The 25278-nt window shown below is 43.9% G+C and overlaps 1 protein-coding gene across 1 annotated transcript in view; it reads left to right on the top strand.

The window, feature by feature from the left end:
- The window catches only part of LOC311523983 (inter-alpha-trypsin inhibitor heavy chain H3-like), a 44549-nt gene that overhangs the window by 9329 nt on the left and 9942 nt on the right, over positions 1 to 25278 (top strand). Inside the window, exons 4-15 of the mRNA XM_084634641.1 lie at positions 51 to 155; positions 585 to 747; positions 1744 to 1854; positions 3685 to 3810; positions 3895 to 4011; positions 7385 to 7553; positions 17702 to 17827; positions 18970 to 19151; positions 19455 to 19640; positions 20845 to 20984; positions 21514 to 21668; positions 24696 to 24722. Coding sequence (XP_084490767.1) covers positions 51 to 155; positions 585 to 747; positions 1744 to 1854; positions 3685 to 3810; positions 3895 to 4011; positions 7385 to 7553; positions 17702 to 17827; positions 18970 to 19151; positions 19455 to 19640; positions 20845 to 20984; positions 21514 to 21668; positions 24696 to 24722 — 1607 coding nt within the window. The remainder of the gene's footprint in view (positions 1 to 50; positions 156 to 584; positions 748 to 1743; positions 1855 to 3684; positions 3811 to 3894; positions 4012 to 7384; positions 7554 to 17701; positions 17828 to 18969; positions 19152 to 19454; positions 19641 to 20844; positions 20985 to 21513; positions 21669 to 24695; positions 24723 to 25278) is intronic.

Genomic DNA, 25278 nt, shown 5'->3' with positions numbered 1-25278 from the left:
ATGTGTCAATACAAATCATTCACTAAATTAGATACTTTTTCCATCTGTAGGACAATTGATGGTGTTACCTATCCTGGGAATATAAAAGAAAAGGAAGTTGCAAAAAAGCAATATGAGAAGGCTGTGTCACGGGGACAGACTGCGGGTCTCGTCAGGTAAGAATGCTGATTTACAGTGGGCTTAAACCTTTCATTTCCATATTCCAGCATCCTATAGCTAAAAATGAAATTAGGAATGTATTTTATAGCCTCTGTTAAAAGTTCATACTTTATACGAAAAAAGGATATTGGTTATAATGTAATCATGTAAGAAATAGAGACATGACTTCTGATTGGTCAGGGGATATCCCTAATTGTGAAAGATTTAATTATGCAAAGTACATACTCATGTGATTAGTCCCACTCAGCTACCTGTGTAAATGCTTCTCAGTATGAGTCAGTGATAAAGAATGAGACCCAGAAATCTCATCTCTCTTATATTCATTTTTGTGGGCTAGACTATGCCTTGCTCTTGAGCAGGTGCACAATAGGAGAGAAGGGACAAGCAGCCTTTTTTCTTATTTGTAATTAGTTTAACATTTCTAGGGCTTCTGGGAGAAAAACTGAAAAGTTCACTGTTTCAGTCAACATTGCAGCAGCCAGCAAAGTCACTTTTGAACTCACCTATGAGGAATTGCTGAAGAGAAACTTTGGAAAATATGAGATGCTCATTAAAGTAAAACCAAAGCAGCTCGTCAATCACTTTGAGGTAAATGGCATTGTGAATTAAATTGTACCTTGCAGTAGTTACATTCTGTAGTTACAGAAACTCAAGATATATTGAAATCTCGTGCATCTTTTGGAATCTATGCATAACAGATGAAGCGGGTTACTGTGTTTATCCACAGCAGTTCACTATTGAGGGGAAGGCCCCCCAACCAATATCTTGTGGGCAATAGTGATTATGAACCAGGTTGAAAGCCTCAAACAATGTATTTTATTACTGGTTTGCATACATAAGCTTCGTTAGTTGAGACAAGGAATAAGCCCTACAAAAAATAGATTGGAGAGTGGGAAACTCATCAACACAACTGAGGACAGGATGAACGTGAGACACTCCTCTCACAAATGCCTTAATAGAATAGCCCAAGCTTTTATCAAACTGATGCCAAACAACGCTGCCTGAATTCACAGACACACACAAACCATACCCTAGGATTCAAACCAAGGTCTCTTTTGTGCCAGAGGTTATTTGAACACTCTCCTTATCTGCCCTGTTAAAATCTACCTGTAGTTCAATAGTTCTCTCATGTGTGCCCAGGAGATGCTTTAAAAATATATATTCTGAAACTGGTCATCAAAACATGCTTAAATCATTATATGCAGCACTTTGCACAAGACCAAAACCATATTGCAGCATAAACAAATGATAACCAGATATGGCCTCATGGTACTGGCAGTATGGTATTTTCCAAGGAAATGTGTGGTTCTTCAACATCTGACCCAAATCCTTGCAAGCAGTTAGTAAAATAGTAACTTGCAGTTGTGTTTCTTTTTTAAGTCTCCAGATGGAAGATAGGTAAGTCACATCTAACTACCTGAGGATTTCTGATTCAAACATGAATGCTGTTTTGCATTATAAAGGCAGATTTCCCCTTTACCAAGAAATTCCCTATTCTGCATATACAGTTTCTCCTTGTCCTCCATTTAAGTTGTTACAGTTGTGGGTTTATCTATGACAGTGTATTTTCAATGAACGTTTCAGATCCAGGCAAACATCTTTGAACCCCAAGGTATCAGTGAGCTGGAAGCACAAGGATCATTCATCACTAATGACTTGTCACAAGTTATTAAAAAATCTTTCTCAGGAAAAAAGGTACAATGGATAACAACCTTAGTAGACAATGAATTAGTTATATTTCTTCTGAATTCTAACAAAGTCAGATCACTATGAAATAATACGTCAGCACAATATACTAGGTTAATGCAAATATAAATGTACTATACTGGCCAGTAGTGGGGATGGATGGGATAATACAGCTCTTTTCCATCTCTATTTTCTATAAGGCCTCTCCTCCCAGGGCTGCTCTAAATCATGCCGTCTTATAACAGCCTTCTATGGATTATTACACTAGCACAGAATATCCAGGTGCTCTGGCCATGCCTTTTCTCTCCCTTCCTCCTAATAAAGCCCCTCAACAGGGGCCAGGAAAGGAGCTGACCTAGAGGAATTATACATGCTCTACATGAGCCAAAGGCGGAGTGGGTCCCTTTTCTCTCTGGCATCGCGGAATATTCTTTAGGGGCCAACTACAGCCCTTTTATGCCATTGAAGGTGATGTAAAGGGACCACAGCATAAGGAAGAATTCAGGAGATTGACTTTAAGTTGACCCTATTGCTTTTTAAAGCATTAAATGTGAGGAAACAGGGTTTTCGAGGCCCTGAAATTAAGCCTGAACCTATGGGTATTTCTGCTCTGACATCTACTTGTTGTTATTATTTGTGTAGCAAAGCAAAGACTCACTGGCACAGCGCCTCCTGCTGGTCGTCTTGGGAATTAGCTCTTCAGCTTATGGAGTGCCTCCTACTGGCGGGTGTCTCACCTGCCTCAGGCCCCATGTCCCTCCTGGACCCTGGTGACCTTTACCTCAGGGTTCTGCCCCAGGAGTACCCCCATGCTCTGGGTCTCCCCTCCCAGGGGAACCCCCAACCCTCTAAACCCACCTTGCCTCAGTGGCTACCGCCAGTCATCATCTAGCCCCCGCTCACTAGGGCAGACTGTGGTCTGTAATGGCCACTCATCATTGGCAAGGGGTTAGGACCAGCTGCCTCTTCCTATTCCCAGGCTGCACCTCTGTAGCCCCAGTACCCTTGTAGGCCTTTGCTAAGGCCTGTAGCCTGGAGGTTTACCAGGCTGGAGCTCCCCAGCTCCCTTTGCCCTATTCCCCAGCACTACTCTGCTTCAGATACCCTGCTACCAGGCAGCTAGCCCTTCCTACTCCAGGGCTAGAGTGAGACTCCTCCAACTCCTGGCCCCCAGCCCTCTTATCAGGACCAGCTGGGCCCTAACTGAGCTAGCCACAGCTGTGGCTGCTTCCCCAATCAGCCTAGCTTGGCTGTTTTTAACCCCTGTTCTCCAGGAGTGAGGCAGCCTCCCCACTACAATTTGTTATACATATTACAGTAGTACTTTAGGCCAGGGTCCCTTTGTGCAAGGTAGTGCACAGACAAAGGGGTGGTTCTTAGATAGGCAGGTGACTGACCCTTTTGCTGTTGTGCCCATGTGGGTAGAACTTGCTATCCATAAGCAGACACCTTGCATCCTACTTCCCCGCTTTCAAACAACATCTAAAATCATCACCTTTGCAGGAGAACTTTTTAGTATAATTGGTTTTGTATATTTGTATGATGATGTAGTTAATATTTTCATCTCTTTAACAGTTGCTGAGGAGAGGGCTTTATAATAATAATTTATTATTAATACATTTTTATTACCTTGTACAAACTCAGTTGCTCAGAATAATTAAATACTGACGTGGGTATACATAACTTATTTAAAATGGCATCTGTTTTATAAAACCCTGTTTTATCCTATGGACTTTCACATTTCTATACATACATTTGTCTAAAACACAAACCTTCTCATGTTTTGTATTTTACATTCATTTATTAAAGTTTGAGTCTAATGAGGGCGTCTGCTTTCAGGGCCATGTGTCTTTCAAGCCAACCATTGATCAACAGCGAACCTGTGCAAATTGTTCAACATCACTGTTGGATGGAGATTTTACAATAAAGTATGATGTGAAGAGAGACAGTCCAGGTGATTTACAGGTAAATTCAATACTTTAAAATTTCAGCTGGGCATGCTTAGTAAATTCAAGTCACATCTTTTTACACATCTTTTCTATTTTTCAGATTGTCAATGGATACTTTGTACACTTTTTTGCACCAACAAATCTTCCAAATTTCCCCAAAAATGTGGTTTTTGTAATAGACGTTAGTGGCTCAATGTATGGAATAGGAATACAACAGGTAATTGGTTACATTTACTACAAAGCAAGTCCTGGTGTGCAAGGTTCTAGGAAGCCTAGTACCTAGTGGAGGTACTAGACACTTCTTATCATGAGCAGGTGTTCAAAGACTCAGCCTACGCCAAAACTATAATCATGGATGTTTTCAAGCTATATTTTTATATCTTCAAAATTCTAAACCAAAATATCTATAAAAGGCCTCCCCTTGCTCTGGGTATCCTGTAAGTTAAAACACATGTATAATATTGTCTATTGTTTCCCTTTTCTATATCATTTGTACCCTCTTCCAGCTCTGGGTGATGGGAAGCACCTTACTATTAGAACTCCCCACTCCATTCTGATGCTCAGAATTTCTGTTTCTGCTGCTACATATCAAGACCCAGGCTTTGGTGCTTAAGATCTCCTCCCCTACACAAATGCTACTATTGCTTAGAACTAACCTCTCCCACTCAGCATAGGTGATGATTGTTCAAGTGATCCTATCATAGGGCCTTTTCATTTTCATCTCATCTACACAGATGTTATGCTGGTGTAACTCATTGACTTCACTGGAATTATTCCTAATTGACAAAAAGAAAAGGAGGACTTGTGGCACCTTAGAGACTAACAAATTTATTTGAGCATAAGCTTTCGTGAGCTACAGCTCACTTCATCGAATGCATTCAGTGGAAAATACAGTGGGGAGATTTATATACACAGAGAACATGAAACAAAGGATGTTACCATACACACTGTAAGGAGAGTGATCAGGTAAGGTGAGCTATTACCAGCAGGAGAGCGGGGGGTGCGGTGGGGTGGGAGAAAAACCTTTTGTAGTGATAATCAAGGTGGGCCATTTCCAGCAGTTGCCAAGAACATCTGAGGAACAGTGCGAGGTGGGGGGGAATAAACATGGGGAAATAGTTTTACTTTGTATAATGACCCATCCACTCCCAGTCTTTATTCAAGCCTAAGTTAATTGTATTCAGGTTGCAAATTAATTCCAATTCAGCAGTCTCTCGTTGGAGTCTGTTTTTGAAGTTTTTTTGTTGAAGAATTGCCACTTTTAGGTCTGTAATCGAGTGACCAAAGAGATTGAAGTGTTCTCCGACTGGTTTTTGAATGTTATAATTCTTGACGTCTGATTTGTGTCCATTTATTCTTTTATGTAGAGACTGTCCAGTTTGACCAATGTACATGGCAGAGGGGCATTGCTGGCACATGATGGCATATATCACATTGGTAGATGTGCAGGTGAACGAGTCGCTAATGTGATTGGGCCCTGTGATGGTGTCCCCTGAATCGATATGTGGACACAGTTGGCAACGGGCTTTGTTACAAGGATAGGTTTCTTGGGTTAGTGGTTCTGTTTTGTGGTGTGTGGTTGCTGGTGTGTGGTTGCTGGTTGTGGTGAGTGTTTGCTTCAGGTTGGGGAGCTGTCTGTAAGCAAGGACTGGCCTGTCTCCCAAGATCTGTGAGAGTGATGGGTCCTCCTTCAGGATAGATTGTAGATCCTTGATGATGCATTGGAGAGGTTTTAGTTGGTGGCTGAACTTTGTTCTCACCCATAACTATTTCACATTTGGGGACAATGTATACCTTCAAATCAGCGGCACTGCTATGGGTACCTGCATGGCCCCACAGTATGCCAACATTTTTATGGCGGACTTAGAACAACACTTCCTCAGCTCTCATCCCCTAACCCCTACTCTACTTGCGCTACATTGATGATGTCTTCATCATCTGGACCCATGGAAAAGAAGCCCTTGAGGAATTCCACCATGATTTCAACAATTTCCATCCCACTATCAACCTCAGCCTGGACCAGTCCACACAAGAGATCCACTTCCTGGACACTACGGTGCTAATAAGCGATGGTCACATAAACACCACCCTATACTGGAAATCTACTGACCGCTATTCCTACCTACATGCCTCCAGCTTTCATCCAGACCACACCACACGATCCATTGTCTACAGCCAAGCTCTACGGTACAACCACATTTGCTCCAACCCCTCAGACAGAGACAAACACCTACAAGATCTCTATCAAGCGTTCTTACAACTACAATACCCACATGCTGAAGTGAAGAAACAGATTGACAGAGCCAGAAGAGTACCCAGAAATTACCTACTACAGGACAGGCCCAACAAAGAAAATAACAGAACACCACTAGCCATCACCTTCAGCCCGCAACTAAAACTTCTCCAACGCATCATCAAGGATCTACAACCTATCCTGAAGGATGACCCATCACTCTCACAAATCTTGGGAGACAGGCAGGTCCTTGCTTACAGACAGCCCCCCAACCTGAAGCAAATACTTATCAACAACCACACACCACACAACAGAACCGCTAACCCAGGAACCTATCCTTGCAACAAAGCCCGTTGCCAATTGTGTCCACATATCTATTCAGGGGACACCATCATAGGGCCTAATCACATCAGTCACACTATCAGAGGCTCGTTCACCTGCACATCTACCAATGTGATATATGCCATCATGTGCCAGCAATGCCCCTCTGCCATGTACATTGGCCAAACTGGACAGTCTCTACGTAAAAGAATAAATGGACACAAATCAGACGTCAAGAATTATAACATTCAAAAACCAGTCGGAGAACACTTCAATCTCTTTGGTCACTCGATTACAGACCTAAAAGTGGCAATTCTTCAACAAAAAAACTTCAAAAACAGACTCCAACGAGAGACTGCTGAATTGGAATTAATTTGCAACCTGGATACAATTAACTTAGGCTTGAATAAAGACTGGGAGTGGATGGGTCATTACACAAAATAAAACTATTTCCCCATGTTTATTCCCCCTCCCCCCCACCCTGCTGTTCCTCAGACATTCTTGTCAACCGCTGGAAATGGCCCACCTTGATTATTGCTACAAAAGGTTTTTCTCCCCCCCCCCCCCCCCCGCTCTCCTGCTGGTAATAGCTCACCTTACCTGATCACTCTCCTTACAGTGTGTATGGTAACACCCATTGTTTCATGTTCTCTGTGTATATAAATTTCCCCACTGTATTTTCCACTGAATGCATCCGATGAAGTGAGCTGTAGCTCATGAAAGCTTCTGCTCAAATAAATTGGTTAGTCTCTAAGGTGCCACAAGTACTCCTTTTCTTTTTGCGGATACAGACTAACACGGCTGCTACTCTGAAACCTGTCCTAATTGACAGTGGCACAACTGAGACAGAATCAGGCCTGGAGTTTTTCACTACATGAATGTTCAGTGAAAAATCCTCAGAAACAATTCATGTAAAAGCTGTAGGCTTTCTTTTGTTATTCATTTGTTATTCATTTCATTGTTATTGTTATTTATTTGTTATTTGTGTAACCCACAGCAGTTTCATTCATTTAAACTTATGTTTATTTACTTATAGACAAGGGAAGCACTTCTTAAAATATTAGAGGATATTAGGGAAGATGACCACTTTAATTTCATACTGTTTGGTTCCAATGTACACATTTGGAAAGACAGATTAGTCAAAGCCACTGCTGAGAATCTGAAGAAAGCAAAGGACTTCGTTCGAGCTATTGGCACTCAAGGCAGTAAGTATTGTAGTAAACTTGCTATAGGTGGTACTTCAAATAAATATTGAAGAAGCTAATACCCAAATTCAGTATGAGAATGGAGTGCTGCAAGCTTTCATTCTAAAAATTTGTCTGGTTAAGAAGCACTACTATAGTTATATGTTTGTTTTCGGGTTCTGTGAAGGTTTTTGCAACCTTCAGAGAAAGAGCTGAATAACAGGCAAGTTTTAAGCAGAAATCCCAACCCCCCTACCTAAAAATAATGTGTGAATTCACCAGAGAGAGCAACATTCATGTTACTGGAATTAAAAATTGAGAGCTGCATCCTTCAGTCATCAGTGACTCTTATCACATAGGTCTGAAGCACATGGCCAGTGGTTAAAATTGACAATATTGCAGTCACACAGACAGTAAGTTCAGTCTCAAATCCCCAGCATTTCTGGGTGAGTCTGAGAAATACCCCCTATATACACACACACACACACACTTCTGTGTGCATGGGCACGCGTGCGCACACACACAAATCCATGACAACAGATGCCTGCTAACTGTGATCGCAGTACCAATTTTGCCAGCTCTCGTGACTTTTTTTGTAAGTCTCATGACATTTGATGATTTTCTTTAAAGCTCCAGCTCCTGGAGTCATGAAAATCTCAGCTTTCATTTTAAAAAAAGTAAAGTTTCCTAGCCCTCCTGGCTGTAGAAAAAAGTTAGAAAATGTGACCTGAGTGTAACCTAAAGAGAGAAAACCAGAAAGCAAAGAGAAAGAACTCAACATTTATTATTTTTAATCATCTCATGATTTGGAAGTCAATCTTATGATTTTTTGGAGCCTGACTCAAATTTTGGATGCTTGGGGTTAGTAATATTGCATTATGGTGCATGAGGCTGGCCTGAAGATTTTGGGAAGGATTACAAAGACAATTATTTGATGTTCGCCAAACTTAACTGATGTACTTCCTCTGCTGCCTGAAGTCTGTATTGTAGAGGCAAAACTCCCTTGGTGGCAGTCAAGCGAATTACAGCTTCAGCTCCTTCAGGAGCCTCCAGTGGTAGTAGATAGTACTGCTGTACGTCAGCCACACTACACAGTTTTATCGTTATTGGTGGGTCTTAGTCCCTAATAACCAGCTATTCTGGTAGAGGTTGCATTTGTGACAGAATTTCACAAGGAGTGTTCACAAGGTGCGAGTGAAGCTCCATATGTATTCCCCCTACCCTTCCATCACCTGCGCAAGGGCCTGCCCCAAGCTTGCCCTATATTACTAATGGGACATTCCTGAGGTTAGCATTAACCCAAAATATGATGTCCATTTTTTTCCTTATGTTAACTTGAAAAATCCAGGTTTTGTCAAATTTACTCATCCCCTGCCGTCAAAACCAAATCCTTTCACTGTAATGTGAAGTGTTTATGTGATGGATTTAAATGTCAGCTATAAATGGAGGCAAAATGTTAAGGGGCTGAAACTGCCTGAATTCAGTTATTACACTGTAGTGTATCAGGGGGTAGCCATGTTAGTCTGTATCCACAAAAACAACAAGGAGTCCGGTGGCACCTGAAAGTTTATGCCCAAATAAATCTGTTTGTCTTTAAGGTGCCACCAGACTCCTTGTTGTTTTCATACTGTAGTGATAATTCACTAGATTCCTACATTTCCACTCTACTCCGTGCTGATAAGGCCTCAAGGTCTAGTTCAGGGCACCACACTTCAGGAAGGATGTGGTCAAATTGGAGAAAGGCCAGAGGAGAGCAATATAAATGATTAAAGGTCTAGAAAACATGACCTTGAGGAAAGACTGAAAAAATTGGTTAGTTTAGTCAGGAGAAGAGAAGTCGGGGAGGGGAGATACGATAACAGTTTTCAAGAACACAAAAGGTTGCTACAAGGAGGAGGGAGAAAAATTGTTCTTGTTAACCTCTGAGAATAGGACAAGAAGCAATGGGCTTAAATAGCAGCAAGAGAAGTTTAGGTTGGACATTAGGAAAACTTCCTGTCAGGGTAGTTAAGCACTGGAATAAATTACCTAGGGAGGTTGTGGAATCTCCATCATTAGGGGTTTTTAAGAACAGGTTAGACAAACACCTGTTGCAGAGATCTAGATAATATTTAGTCCTGCCTTGAGTGCAGGAGACTGGACTAGAAGACCTCTTGAGGTCCCTTCCAGTTCTACATTTCTATAATTCTATAATAAATGAACAGTGTTTAACATAGAGCATAATAAGGTGCTAATTGATAGCCAACATGGATTTGTAAGAACAGATCATACCAGACCGATGTAATTTCCTTCTTTTACAGGGTAACAGCCTGGTGGATGCGGGGCAGGGGAAGCAGTATACGTGCTATATCTGGACTTTAGTAAGGCATTTGGCCCAGTCCCACGTGACATTATCATAAGCAAACTAGGGAAACTATGTCAACTTTCTAGCTATAAGGATAGTTAAGATCTGGAAGAAGCTTCCAAGGAAGGTCATGGAGACCCCATCATTGGAAATGTTTAAAAACAAGTTGGACAAACACCTGTCAGGGATGATCTAGCTCAGCAGTTCTCAAACTGGGGGTCGGAAGGTTATTACATAGGGGGTCACGAGCTGTCAGTCTCCACCTGCTTTGCCTCCAGCATTTATAATGGTGTTAAATATTTTAAAACGTGATTTTAATTTATAGGGGGGGTCTCACTCAGAGGCTTCCTATGTGAAAGGGGTCACCAATACAAAAGTTTGAGAACTACTGGTCTAGATTACTTGGTCCTGCCACAGCTTAGGGGGCTGGACTTGATGATTTATCAAGGTCTCTTCCAGCCCTTCATTTCTATGATTCTATGAAATATGGTCTCAATTAAATTATTATAAAGTGGATGCACAAGTGGTTGAAAAAACATACTCAGAGTAGTTATCAATGGCCGCTGTTAAACTGGGAGGACATATCAAGTGGGTCCTGCAGGGGTCTGTCTTGGGTCTGATACTAGTCATTATTTTCATTAATGGATGACGGAGTAGCGTGCATGCTTATAAAATTTGCAGATGACACCAAGCTGGGAGTGGTTGTAAGCACTTTGGAGGACAAGATTAGAATTTGAAATTATCTTAATAAATTGCAGAATTGGTCTGAAATCAACAAGATGAAATTCAGTAAAGAGAAGTGCACAACACTGCACTTAGGAAGGAAAAATACAAAATGAGGACTAACTGGCTGAAGAAGTGGTTTTTTACGCACGAAAGCTTATGCCCAAATAAATCTGTTAGTCTTTAAGGTGCCACCATACTCCTTGTTGTTTTTGTGGTTACAGACTAACACGGCTACCCCCTGTTACTAACTGGCTAGGCAGCAGAACTGCAGCAAAGGACCTGGGGGCCGTAGAGGAATCACAATTCGAATATGAGTTGATAGCATGATGCTTTTTCAAAAAAGGCAAATGTCACTCTGGGATGTATTAACAAGACACAGGAGATAATTGTTCAGCTCTATTCAGCACTGGTGAGGCCTCAGCTTTAGTAGTGTTTCCAGTTTTGGGCACTACAGTTTAAGAAAAAAGTTCACAAATTGGAGTGAGTCCAGAGGAGATCAACCAAAATGATGAAAGGTTTAGAAAAGCTGACCTATGGGGAAAGGTTGATAGAACTGGGCATGTTTAATCGATGAAACTGTCTTCAAATATGTGAAAGATTGTTATAAAGAGGATGATGATCAGTTCTTTTTCTCCACCAAAGGTAGGGCCAGAAGTAGTCCGCTTACTTTGCGGCAGGATTTAGATTAGACATTAGGAAAAACTTTCTAACACTAAGGATAGTTTAAGTACTGGAATAGGTTACTAAGTGAGGTTGTGGAATTGCAATAACTGGAGGTTCTTCTTCGAGTGCTTGCTCATATCGATTCCAATTAGGTGTGCGCAGGCCGCGTGCACGATCGTCGGAAGATTCCACTCGTTGGCTCAGGTGAGGCGCCCCCCGGAGTGGCATCTTCATGACGCCAGGTATATGCCCCAGCCGACCCAGCGCCTCCTCAGTTCCTTCTTACCGCCCATAACGGTCGTTGGAACTGTGGAGCGCAGCGTAGCTAATCTTCACTCTCCCTAGCATTCACTTTAGTACCTGTTAATAGTTTGTGATTAGTTGTTAATAATTACTTAGTATAGTTAGATAGTTTACTTAGTGGGGTGGAACAGGGTCTTCTCCCCTGTCCCCTGTCCTGGTACCGGGGCCCATGCCTGGGTCTCCAGGCTTCAAACCCTGCTCGGCTTGCTTGAAGTCGATGCCAACGGGAGACCCCCCACTCTTGCTTAAGGTGTCTGGGGGACTCCCCCCCAAGCAGACAAGTGCCGCATTTGCAAAGCCTTCAAGCCAAGGACCAAGAAGGAGAGGGACTTTAGACTGAAGCAGCTCCTTATGGAGGCGGTACTTAGCCCGATCCCTTCCTGTGCGCACCAGGACTCGGCGTCGTCTTCGGTGCGGAGTGCCCCTGTGGCACCGACTGGTCCGGCACCGCGTTCGGACTCTACTAAAGACTTGCGGCACCAGGTCCCCCCGGCACCTCCACCACCACAATGCCGCTCCCTATCTCCGGGCCCAAAGAAGAAGCAGCCCAAGCAGATGCCGACTGTTTTTTGTTTGTTGGTTCGTCAGCCATTGACACTTCCCACACCGCTGTTGGAGCCACGTCCATTGCTGGAGTGCACAGGACAAGTAACGGCTCCTGCACCGTCAACTCCAGCGCCACAAGGGCCGTTGAGTCCGGTGCATGTAAGCTCCCTGGTGCACACCGTGGTCGAGCTGAGGCTGGCCTCCACACCGAAGACCTTTTCGACAGCGCAGGACTTGATCACGCTCACAGAGCCGACTCCCCTGCAGCCAGCAACACCTCCGGTGCGGGCAGTGCCATCGAAGGGAAAACCGTCCCTCATACAACCACCATTGCCAAGTGAAGCAGGACGGCACCGGTCCTGGTCCCAATCTTGGTCCCAGCACCTTTCACGGTGTTGCTCGCAGTCCCGGCACCGGTCTTCTTCTCGGTGCCAATCGTACTCTCCACGCCACTCCAGCTCGCGGAGATCTGAATCGCAGTACGGCTGGTACTGATCGGATTCCTGGCATCGCTCCCGGTACCAGCCAGAGCTGCACTCGACCCGGAGCCAATCCTGGCACCGATCTCGCCAGAGGTTGCCATTGAGATCCAGATCAGGCTCCTGGTACTGATATGACCACAGGCACCGATCGACGTCTCGGTACCGTTCTGCATCACGCCACTGGTCCCCGGCACCGTACAGCACCGGGAAACTCTGCGCCAACACGTACGGCACCGCCTTGGCCATCTCGGACTGCCTCCACGTCATCATGCTCACAAGGTGGCCACCATGCCCAGGACCAGGGCGAGGAAGGTGCAGGCCAGTGGCTGGACGAAGGCCAGGACCTGGGCCAAGGACCTCCACAGTGGTCTTTTTGGACTCCCTAGGCATACCATCAGGTCCAAAGGGTTCCTTCGGGGGCTTCCCGTTCCACCCCTTCGGAGCCCCGAGTACTGGAGGCCACTGTGAATCCCCCACCCCTGGGGGGTTCTGAAGTGACTGCTCCAGTGCCAATACAGGCCAACGCCCCTAGCATGGTGGACCTTGGGCAACAAGTTCCTTCACAAGAGGACCTCACCCAGAATCCCTTAGTCTCAGGGTTATCTTCCTTGTCCTTGCCTGATGAGGCAGTGGCAGGGACTACAGTTTTGGGCCCTCTTCCTGTGGACCTCCACGCCCACCAGGAACTGCCCCTAAGGGTGACACGCAATATGAACCTCCAGGTAGAGGAGGTGGTGGAGGTAGAGGACTGGTGGTTGACACTCTGTCGGCGGAGGCACTGTCCAGAGTGGCCCTCCCAGTCATATGAACTACACAGGCCAATGCCAAGACAATCCGGCAGTTGCCAGCCTCTATTCCACCTATGGCCAAGGGGGTAGAAAGGAAGTACATTGTCCCCTCAAAGGAATATGAGTACCTCTATACGCACCCCCAACCGTGCTCCCTTGTCGTGGCTTCGGTCAACGAGAAAGAACAGCACGGTCAGCAGGCCCCGGCACCTAAATCAAAGGATGCTAGGTGCCTAGACTTGTTTGGGCCCAAGGTATACTCGGCTGGAGGCTTGCAGCTCAGGGTGGCCAACCAGCAGGCACTCCTGAGCGGATATGATTATAATTCTTGGCACTCGATGGAAAAATTCAAAGAGTTGGTTCCACAGGAGTCCAGAGAGAAATTTGGGGCTTTAGTAGAGGAGGGCAAAAAGGTGGCCAGAACCTCCCTACAAGCTTCTGGACGTGGCGGACTTGGCGGCTAGGACCCTGGCCTTGGGCATAGCCGTGCACCGCATCTCATGGCTGCAAGTCTCTGGCTTACCACCAGAGTTGCAGCAGACCCTCCAGGACCTGCCTTTTGATGGACAGAGCCTATTTTCCGAGAAGACTCAAGGCTGCAGAGTCTGAAGGACTCGAGAACTATCATGCGCTCTCTGGGAATGCATACCCCAGTAATGCAGAGAAGGCCCTTCAGACCACAGCCTCAGAGGTCCTACTCTCCCCCTTGGCCAAGACAGGACTTCTTTAGAAGACACAGCTGAGGTGGTAGAAGAAAACAAACTGGCCACCAAGCCAGCCAAGGCCAGGGCCCTCCCAAGCCATCAGCAGGGCCTCAGCAGAACTTTTGAAGGTGCACCCGAGGATGGAGCACCAGTCTCCATTCAGGATCCTTCCCCGCCTTCCAAGATCGTCTCTCCCATTTCCTCCATGCATGGTCTCACATAACATCAGACCGTTGGGTCCTACGCATGGTGGAAAGGGGTTTACTCCCTTCAATTTGCTTTCCCCTCTTCAGGGACCCTTCTCAAGAGCACCTCCTTCTACAGGAGGTCCAATCACTCCTAGCTGTGGGAGCGATAGAGGAGGTTCCAAGAGAGTCAAGGGGCAGGGGTTTTTACTCCTGCTACTTCCTAATCCCCAAGGCCTAGGGCGGGCTTCGGCCCATCCTGGACCTACGCGGACTCAACAAATTCATGATAAAGTTGAAGTTCCGCATGGGCTCACTAGGGACCATTATTCCTTCCTTAGATCCTGGAGACTGGTATGCCGCCCTTGACATGAAGGACACGTACTTCCACATTGCAATCTACCCAGCACACAGACACTTCCTTTGCTTTGTGGTCCATCAACAGCACTTTCAATTCACCGTCCTTCTTCTGGCCTGTCCATGGCCCCCAGCGTGTTTACCAAGTGCATGGCTGTTGTGGCTGCCTCCCTTTGTCGACAACGGATCCAAGTGTTCCCATAACTTGACAACTGGCTTATTCGGGGTCGCTCCAGGGATAAGGTGCAGTCTCATGTTCAGCTCACCATGAACATGTTCAATCGACTGGGCCTCCTGCTCAATGTCGCGAAATCCACTCTGGTGCCAACCCAGAGGATAGAATTCATAGGACCGGTCTTAGACTCAGGCCTAGCCTGAACACTTCTGCCGGAAGCATGCTTCCAATCCCTAGTGAACATCGTCCACAACCTGCAAAGCTTCCCGACCTCAACCGTGAAAACATGCCTATGCCTCCTGGGACACATGGCCTCTTGCATGTATGTGACCATGCACGCCAGGCTGCGACTACGTCCACTCCAAGCCTGGCTATCAACAGTATACTGCCCAGGTCGGGACAGCTTGAGCACGGTGGTTACCATCCCACCAGGGATATTAGCCTCTCTATGCTGGTGTCTGGACCCCAAATCAGTGTGCGAAGGGGTGCCATTTCACTCCCCACAGCCCTCCGTGTCCCTAGTCACGGATGCGTCATCCCTGGGATGGGGAGCCCACTTCAGGAACCTCCGTACACAGGGGCTATGGTTGGCAGGAGAGTTATCCCTGCACATCAACGTACGGGAACTCAGAGCAGTGCGCCTGGCATATCAAGCTTTCTGAGAGTGCATTCAAGGCCGTTGTGTTGCGGTCCTCACAGACAACACAACGGCCTTGTTTTACATCAACAAGCAAGGGGGAGCCTGGTCATCCCCCCTCTGTGAGGAGGCCACTCATCTGTGGGAATTCTGTATAGCCCACTCAATCCATCTGGTGGTGTCGTTTCTCCCAGGAGTCCAGAACACCTTAGCGGACCACCTCAGCAGATCATTCCAGGCTCACGAGAGGTCTGGTCGCCTGGACATCATCTACTCTGTCTTCCTGAAGTGGGGCTTTCCCCTGATAGACATATTTGCCTCTCGCGAGAATTGGAAATGCCAAATGTTCTGCTCTCTACAAGGACGCTCTCCGGGTTCCCTGTCGGACGCCTTCCTCATACAGTGGAAGGATCACTTGTACTACACCTTTCCTCCATTCCTGCTAGTCCACAGGGTCCTGCTCAAGCTGCGCAGGGACAGAGCCCATCAGATTTTGGTCACCCCGGCATGGCCCAGACAGCACTGGTGTACCACTCTCCTAGAGCTGTCGGTGGATACTCCAATTCCACTCCCGCTGTGGCCAGACCTGATCACTCAGGACCACAGACGACTCTGTCATCCCAACCTGCAATCTCTCCACCTCACAGCGTGGATGCTACATGGCTAACTCAATCTGAGCTGTGCTGCTCTCACTTGGTACAGCAAGTCCTTTTGGGTTGCAGGAAGCCCTCTACCAGGTCCACGTACTTAGCCAAGTGGAAGCGTTTTTCCTGCTGGAGCACTCAGTCATATGGCCCTGTTACAGGCGTCAATACCTATCATCTTGGACTACCTCCTGTCCTTAAAACAGCAGGGCTTGGCAATATCATCCATCAGAGTGCACCTGGCAGCTACTTCAGCTTTCCACCCGGGCAAAAATGGGCGTTCGGTCTTCTCCAATCCCATTCTCAGCAGATTTCTCAAGGGGTTGGAGCAGGGTTCCCACGAATTCGACAACTGGTCCCTATGTGGGATCTTAACCTGGTCCTCTCCAAACTCATGGCTGCCCTGTTCAAGCTGATGGCCACCTGCTTGCTCCTGTACCTTTCCTGGAAGACAGCCTTCCTCGTAGCTATGACCTCAGCGAAGCGTGTCTGAACTCAGGGCACTCACATCGGAACCACCGTATACGGTGTTCCATTAGGACAAGGTACAGCTGCGACCCCACCTGGCCTTCCTCCCTAAGGTGGTGTCTGCCTTCCATCTCAACCAGGACACCTTCCTCCCTGTCTTCTATCCGAAGCCGCACGCCTCTCGACGGGAACAACAGCTGCACTCCCTGGATGTTCGCAGGGCCCTCGCCTTCTACATTGAGCGAACGAAACCTTTCAGGAAAACATTGCAGCTGTTTGTTGCTGTGGCAGCAACCAGATGAAGGGCCCTCTGGTCTCCTCTAAGCACATCTCCTCCTGGATCACATCATGCATCCGTGTGTGCTATGACTTGGCTGGTGTCCCAGCTACGCACCTTACTGCCCACTCCACGCGGGCTCAGGCTTCATCTTCTGCTTTCCTGGCACACATACCCATACAGGAGATATGTAGGGTAGTAACTTGGTCCTCAGTGCATACCTTCGCCGCCCACTATGTGATAATTCAGCAGTCCAGGGGTGATGCTGCATTTGGTTCAGTGGTCCTTCACTCTGCGACATCTCACTCCGACCCCACCACCTAGGTAAGGCTTGGGAGTCACCTAATTGGAATCGATATGAGCAAGCACTTGAAGAAGAAAAGACAGTTACTCACCTTTGTAACTGTTGTTCTTCGAGATGTGTTGCTCATATCCATTCCAAACCTGCCCTCCTTCTCCTCTGTCAGGGTAGCCAGCAAGAAGGAACTGAGGGGGCGCTGGGTCAGCGGGGGCATATATCCGGCGCCATGAATGCGCCACTCCAGGGGGTGCCTCAGCCGACCCACTGAGTGTTGCTGGGGTAAAAATCTTCCAATGATCGTGCACGCACACCTAATTGGAATGGATATGAGCAACACATCTCGAAGAACAACAGTTACAAAGGTGAGTAACTGTCTTTTTTTAAGAACAGTTTAGAAAAACATCTGTCAGGGATGGTCTAGGTATACTTAATCCTGCCACGGCCTGTGGGGCTGGACGCTATGTCCTCCTGAGTTTCTTTCCTGCCCTATATTTCTATGAATCTATGATTAAAACATTTCTATTTTTGACCACAAGTTTTCAACCCTAATTTGTGTCTCTACATTGCAGTGACAAACCTACATGGTGGTTTAATGAAGGGAATTGAAATGCTGACTACAGCTTTTGAAACAAATTCTGTGCCCAAGAGAAGTGCATCTATAATTATCTTGTTAACGGATGGTCACCCCAATGAAGGTAGGTGTCTTGGTAAATGAAGCAAACAGTAAAGTGGACTTAAGCAGGTGAAGGAAAATAATTACTTCAGTTTTAGTTCACCATTCTTTAATTTCAGGAGACATGAGACCTGATTCACCACTGATTTCAATGGCATTACACTAAGGTTAAGCTGCTATAGCCGACTAGAGAATCAGGTCTTTGGTTTCAGTTTGTGATTCACTATCTACCACAAGTATATATACACTATATCTTTGGTGGTCTCATCCTACCCACAATTTTGCCACATTACTAAACCACCACCCAATTAGATATCATCCTTGCTATATTAAGAACATTTTCATTCGTGTAGCTAAATTAGTTCAGTTATGCAAACCGTTCAGTTATGCAAACCCACTGATGCAAACCGTTAATTTAGATGTCCTGCACTGATGGGAAGGGTATTTGTTAATTAAGCTAAACGGCTGTATGCCCTGCTTTGTGCTGGTGCAACATGTCTACATTATGGGTTTTTACTGGTGTAACTGAATAATTGTTATGATGGTGCACATTTTCTTTAATATAGAGTTTCATCTCTTGCTAATGAATAAACATGAGGAGTGGGATTCTTCCACCCATTCTGTGCCCTAATCACCATTGCACCAGGGCCCTCCTAAAGGTGGCACTAAAGGGGTAGAAGAGAATTTCCTGGGGGCATGCCAGGATGGGGCCAGAAGTTTGGAGGAGATCTCCATAATACATGCTACTCCCACTTGTGAAGTTGCCCATAAGCAAAGCAGCCACTCCCGGGATGTCATAACAGAACTCTACATGGGACTTCACTGAGTTATGCTGAGGGCTGCACCAGTCCCTGAACAACTCAGAATCCTGAAAGCACAAACGTGGCTTGTGTGTACTCTGCCTCTTGGTGAATCTTATTTATGGGGTTAATAAAGGGTTTTGGTTTTTTTTAAGGGAAGTCTGCCTTCTAAGTTAGACACTTGTATATACTTTGTCTAAAGTTAGTTTAGAATTAATGATGCCCAGAAAACATGATAGTCACACCCTGAAAAATCTAAATAAAAAATAACTAACCACATTTCATTCATTTTTTTTTGCTGTTTGCTATTGTTTTCATAAACAAAATCTTAAAGCCTATTTGTTTTGTATTATTTAATATGCAGGTGTATCAAACCTTCAGGAAATTCAAGCGAATGTAAAAAAAAACATTCAAGGAAGATACCCCTTATACAACCTGGCTTTTGGCTATGCTGTTGACTATAATTTTCTAGAAAAGATGGCACTAGAGAATAAAGGGGTGGCTCGTCGCATCTATCCAGATTCTGATTCAGCCATACAAATGGAGGTAAAACCATAACCATATAAATTAAGTCAATGATGGCAGTCACACTGATATTTCTGATGACATTTGCCTCCACTTTCAATGTAATTAAACAAAATATGACCAGGTGCTGGGGTGCTAGCTTTCCAGGTAACAGCTTTCTCCTTCTCTTGTAAATGTGCAAAGTGGAATGACTATAAATTGGGAGGCAGCATGGTCTAATGAAGAGTTTTGTTTATTTGTTAAGGTGTCAAGAGGTCTGTGGGCACAGGAGTGTCTATAAATTATATATTTATTAATTATAAGCTCCCCCTCTCTTCCCTCTAGGGTTTTTATGCGGAAGTAGCCAATCCCATGCTTACAGAAGTGAAGTTAAACTACCCTGAAAATGCAATATCTGACTTAACTCAAAACAATTTTAAGCACTATTATGATGGCTCTGAAATCGTGGTGGCTGGACGTATTACAGATAATGACCTGAACAGTTTGACTGCAGATGTGAAAGCTCAAGGTGTAAGTATGGGTCTATTGTGATTGTTTCAAACCTTTCTTTGCTACATAAAATGTCGGAATGTGGGAGATTCCAAATTTGGCAGTGCATAAGAATTCCCCAATATACCTTCATTCTATGAAAAAAAATATTGCAGAGTATGGAGAATTTAAATACACCAAAAGGCATGAAATTTATTTAGCTAAATTTTTCTTTGAATTACTCTGTCAATCTGGAGTAACTTTGTACAATATGTCCAATTTGAGTAAGTTAGTGTTGCTATGAGAACCTTAATGTTTACATCTCTTGATGATTTTTTTTGTCTTTGCATGGTTAGCCTTATTGTTTCATTAACATGGTATTTAATAGTTGAATGGAATAATCTGTGGCTTTTAACTTTGTATGCAAACTTTGTAAAAAGTACAATTCAAGATTCATCAGTATGACAGTATGAATATCTTGTTCTAATACAATATTGCTAAGTGAAAGCCAGATACCAGTCTTGCCACTTCCCCCCAAGAATTCTGGTGATTTGGTTTGCATGTGAAATTCATTTGTCCTCCAAAATAGTCTTTAATCCTTCGAGGAATACTTCCCATTCTCTAAGTCAATTGAATATTTGAAAGGCCTTCCAATGGAAATAGTACCTAATAGGAGCAAAATTCTAAGTGGACTAAAAATTATTTCCAGTCCTGGATTCCAGAACAATTTTAAAAAACCCAACACGAATGTACCACTTTCATACAGAGAATATTTATCAAATGTACAGTATCACTTGTATATGTACTGCGACACACATTGGTCCACTTCACATTACAATTATTATCATCTGAAACTAGATATATTTAAAATACAGAAATTGTGCTACCACTAGGCCAGCTACTATAGCTGTGTATGCACAGACCTGTTGCCATGTTAAATACACAGCATAAGCAATGTACAGGTAAATCCTGATTAACCAAATTTCAATGTTAATTTTGCAAATGTGTTCTGTCCCCATGTATATACTTCTAGCAGCTCAGGAGCTACTGAGCAAAGGCACTGATACTGACTTCTGAACCTGTGCAATTCTCAGTGCAGGATCATGAAGTTCATTAATTTACTGTAGATCCTCATTTTCCAAACCGTAGGTTATATGAAGATTTTGGATGTCTCCTGTGACCTCTGGATAGTCAGGGTTCAGTCATACCTGTCTGTTACAAAGAGAAATTTCTTTATTCCTAACAGGCAGAAAATGATGTGACATTTAGTGAACAAGCAGATGTCGAAGAAACGGCAAAAGCTCTCCAAGAACAGGAGTACATATTTGGGGATTACATTGAGAGGCTTTGGGCTTATCTCACCATCCAACAATTACTGGAAAAACGGTAACGAAATATAAATTAACAGTATCTGTGAAATAGCATGAAAACACTGGGCAGCTAATTGGCGATATCCATTACCCATGCGCAGAAAATTCAGAACTGTTTACCTAATTTACTTTCCATCACATAAATACACCCATGAGAAGGCCAAAAAATAGTATGTATTGTTTTTTCAAGTTTCAGAATAGGAGCCGTGTTAGTCTGTATCCACAAAAAGAACAGGAGTACTTGTGGCTCCTTATGCTTAAATTTATGCTCAAATAAATTTGTTAGTCTCTAAGGTGCCACAAGTACTCCTGTTCTTTTTTTTTTAAGTTAATTTTAAAGGAGAGCAAATACAGGATCAGACTGTGGCTACCTGCCCTGCCCCTCAGTGAAGTCAGGAGGAGTGCTCTCAAAAGGAAATGTGTATTTCTTTTCAGCAGAGAAATGGATAGCTTCATATTTTAGAGGGAGAATAAAATGCTTAATCCAGTGTTTAATGATTTGGCTTTGTAGAAAGTTTACGTTCTGATTCTCTCCCTTCATTCAGAACTGTAACTCAGGGAGAAGAAAAGGAAAACCTTACAGCGGAAGCCCTGGAGCTCTCTCTGAAATACAAGTTTGTGACACCTTTGACATCCATGGTGGTTACGAAGCCAGAAGATAATGAAGATAAAGCTGCAATTGCTGATAAACCGGTAGAAGGTACAGATATTTTCAGTTTTACTTTACTAAGGGAATTCAAATGACCATTTGACATTCCCTTAGAGAGGGGCTTTTCACACTGAAGCAGAGTTTCAAATATATATGCAAATATATTTTCCAAGCCATGCCCTCCTATGGCTAGTATAGCTTTCTTCTGTGCACCACACAGAATCATTTTCCTCCTTTAAACTCACTTCCATCAGTCCACCTTCAATTGCTACCCATTTGCCCATAAATTTAAAATATACTGTAAATTTGAAATCATGGTATATAAAAATACGAACATCTCAAAACAATAAATAAAACCAAGAAACACTTTTATCCTAAATAATCTAGACATGCTCAACTTCAGTTCACATCCCTTCCTCCTATACTTTTCTGTATATTGTTTTAATTCAGGACCAGATGCAGCAAGTTCTTACTCACATGAAGACAGAGTACTCTTGTAAGGTTTTGCATACTCAAGACATTTAGATAACTGAAGGGCAGGTATAATGTCTTCATGTTTGGAAAACACAATATACGTATATGATGCAATAGAAGAAAGTAGTCATTTAAAATTCAGATCCATTTATCTTTCCTTTGTTCTTGTTTGCTTTGTTAGTTATTAGCTATTGTTCATTAAATTATCATTCCCTCTTACAGCCTATTTTCTCCTACTTTAACCTATATGGCATGAAGAATGACTCTGTCCATCTTTAGTAAGCTGTACTGAGGAAATTAAGACAAGTACATTCCTTTTCAGTGCCTCAGCTATCACTTCACCACATACATTGCTCTGATTCTCCTCATTTGTCTCTTGTCCTTGGATTAAGTCCACCAAACCTTCCACAAAACACCCCAGCTGGACTTCCCCTCCACTAGCCTAATGGTTTTCCTTGCTTGCTTCCCAGCACTCTGACAGTTTCTTCACAAATCCCTGGCCTTCAGATGTGCTCCCAGCTGACCAACCTGCCCCTTCCAGACATACAAATGGGGTTACAGATTCAACCATAGTCATCAGCTCTTCGAGAAATATGAAGGGTCTCATCGCATATCATGAAAATTGCAACAGGGATATAAAATTGTCAAGGCAGCTTCATGAAAGTGAGACAGAGTAAAGCAATTGCCAGTATAACTATTCCCCCGGGCTAATATTAATTTTTCACATGCATAATTGATTCCAGATTTCTTGTCCCATATGTTAAACATTTTCTTTTCATTTGTTCCCCTTGCAGTTGGTTTACATTCACTCACATCAACAGCAAGAATATGGGCTTGAAATTTAAAATGCTACAAGAGTTATGTCTGAACCATCAAACCATATTTGATTTTTTTCTTCAGAATACCTAATTAAAATGGTGTTTCATATTAGAGCAGATTATCCAACTGTTTAACAGTATGCCTGAAACTAACAGTTAACTTTTTTTTTTATTATTATTATTTCGTATCCATCCCTGGTAACAGCTGAAGGTAAGTTTCAAATTCTATTTGTTTTACCCAATACTTCTGTCTCTTAGCACTGGTTGGGTATTAGTTGCTGAATCATCTATTTGACAAATTACACACTTTACAAAAAATAAAATTATCTGAGCAGTATTCTGAATGAATAATTCATAAATGTGTAAGAATTTTATGATTTTTTTCAAGCAGAATATTTGTAAATAATTGTTTTCATTGTTCACTCAGCTCCATCTGTCTTTGGAAATTGTAATGAACCTGTCATGGTAGACTCTAGGTGCCTAACACAAGCAAATAATAAGAATTGTTAGTTGCTTTACATGGGCAGGATCATTCACCGCCAGATACTTATATGGAGGAGACTCTTGGTCCACAGATTTCTCTCCTCTCACATGGAGGACGAGGGGTGTCAGTTGCTCATTCAGCACCAAGTCACCTCGTCCCCATAAAGGCTGCTCCATAAGTCTAGGATCCACATGGGAGAGGTGGAGGAGACTGACAAAGCAGTGGAGTGGGTAGAGTCAGACAGGATGTACACCATTCCCCCTCCAGCCACAGAGTTTACCAGGACAAGATGAGATAATATGTCTTTTCTGTGGACAGTCCCACAGCCCCCATGGGAATCCCCCAACACAGCCATGCTGTCAGAGAACAGGCATAGAAGCACTGGGCCTCCAGGCAGATGGTCTTGGCCTCTTAGAGATTCCTGGGGATCTGGCAGGTTTGGGGGCAGGCCCTGTGGTGGATGGAAAACACATGCCCTCAGCCAAATTGGTAAGGAATGGCAAAAGAGGATCCTCAGAAACAACCCCCCCACCCACCCCAACAGGTTTTACTTTTAGAGGAGATGGTCTGGCCTCAGGAATGGATTGTTGACTTTGCTTCTTCCAGGGGTTAAAGAAAAGGGCAGAATTTGGTCCATGTACTGTGTCTGCATCTATGCTACATAAAATCATAGAAATGTAGGGCTGGAAGGGACCTTGAGAAGTCATCTAGTCCATCCCCCTCAGAGAGGACGATGTGTACCTAGACCATCCTCGACAGGTGTTAGTCCAACTTATTCTTAAAAAACTCCAATGATGGGGATTCCACAGCCTCCCTTGGTAACCTGTTCTAGTTCTTAACTATCCTTTTCTTCAAATGTTTTTCCTAACCCACTTCCCCCCTCCCCTGCACTTCTGGGGATAGGCCAGATCTATGCTATTCATGGTAAGATTTTTTGTTTAAATGTCCCATGTAAGTTTCAACTTTGCTAGAGTAGTGTGGTTGTTTATCAATATTCATATCTATATTTGCTTCACTCCTATTCCCTAACTCTTAAGGGCTCCAATATTGTCGGAAAGCTCCCTTTGGATCTTATTAGTGCTGCTCTGCATGTTGGCCTGAGCAGATTTCTCAAAAGCTACACAAGATATTTCCTTTCTCGAAGAGTTGGGTTTGCCGTCCCTGGAATGCTTTCAGCTTGGGAAGCAAGGGATGATTCAGTATGTGTTTTCTAAACATCTAGAAATCTATAGACAAATGCAGGATATCTTTTATTTTTGTCTTTCATTTATCTGTCCTAATAATGTTTTGTTTCATTCACAGCAAGGGCTGCCCCAGGCACTCAATCATGTAAGTCATAATCTTGAATTTCTGAATGAACTAGAGTTGTCAAAGGAATCATTTCAGGCAACAAAAATGATCAGGCAGAGGGAAATTAGTTTGTCTGTGTTTTCACCTATATTTTAACAAACTCAACATAAAATGTAACTAAAGATTGAACAGTCATATACATCCATGTGATTTAGGGCTTGAGTCTTACAGCCGTGAAGCATCACAGATCAGGTTTCCACACCTTGCTAAAATATTCATCAGGAATCTCTGAGCCACACATTGGAATCACTGGAAGAGAGTTCCTTTGGTGCCTCAAGTGGAGAGCATCAGATCATGAAGACAATGTAAATGAGTTTGTCTATCCTGACGACACTTTGCCTGATTCAAGAGCAGCAGCAACTGTCACACTGCAGCTATAGCAAACAGTGTGTGTGTGTGTAGATAATCTCCCATGTACCTGAGAAAGACAGGAGAATCTTCTCCATTTGTTCTGCTTTTAGTCCTCTGCCTCCCTCTTCCAGCCTTAAGTACTCTCTCAGCCTGTCCTCTTCCAGACAAGAAATATCAGAGGAAA

Source organism: Lepidochelys olivacea, assembly GCF_965140295.1.
Source record: "Lepidochelys olivacea isolate rLepOli2 genome assembly, chromosome: 7".
NCBI classification, from domain to species: domain Eukaryota; kingdom Metazoa; phylum Chordata; order Testudines; family Cheloniidae; genus Lepidochelys; species Lepidochelys olivacea.
Note: the sequence above shows the minus strand (reverse complement) of the source record. Positions and strands in the feature narration are given on the sequence as shown.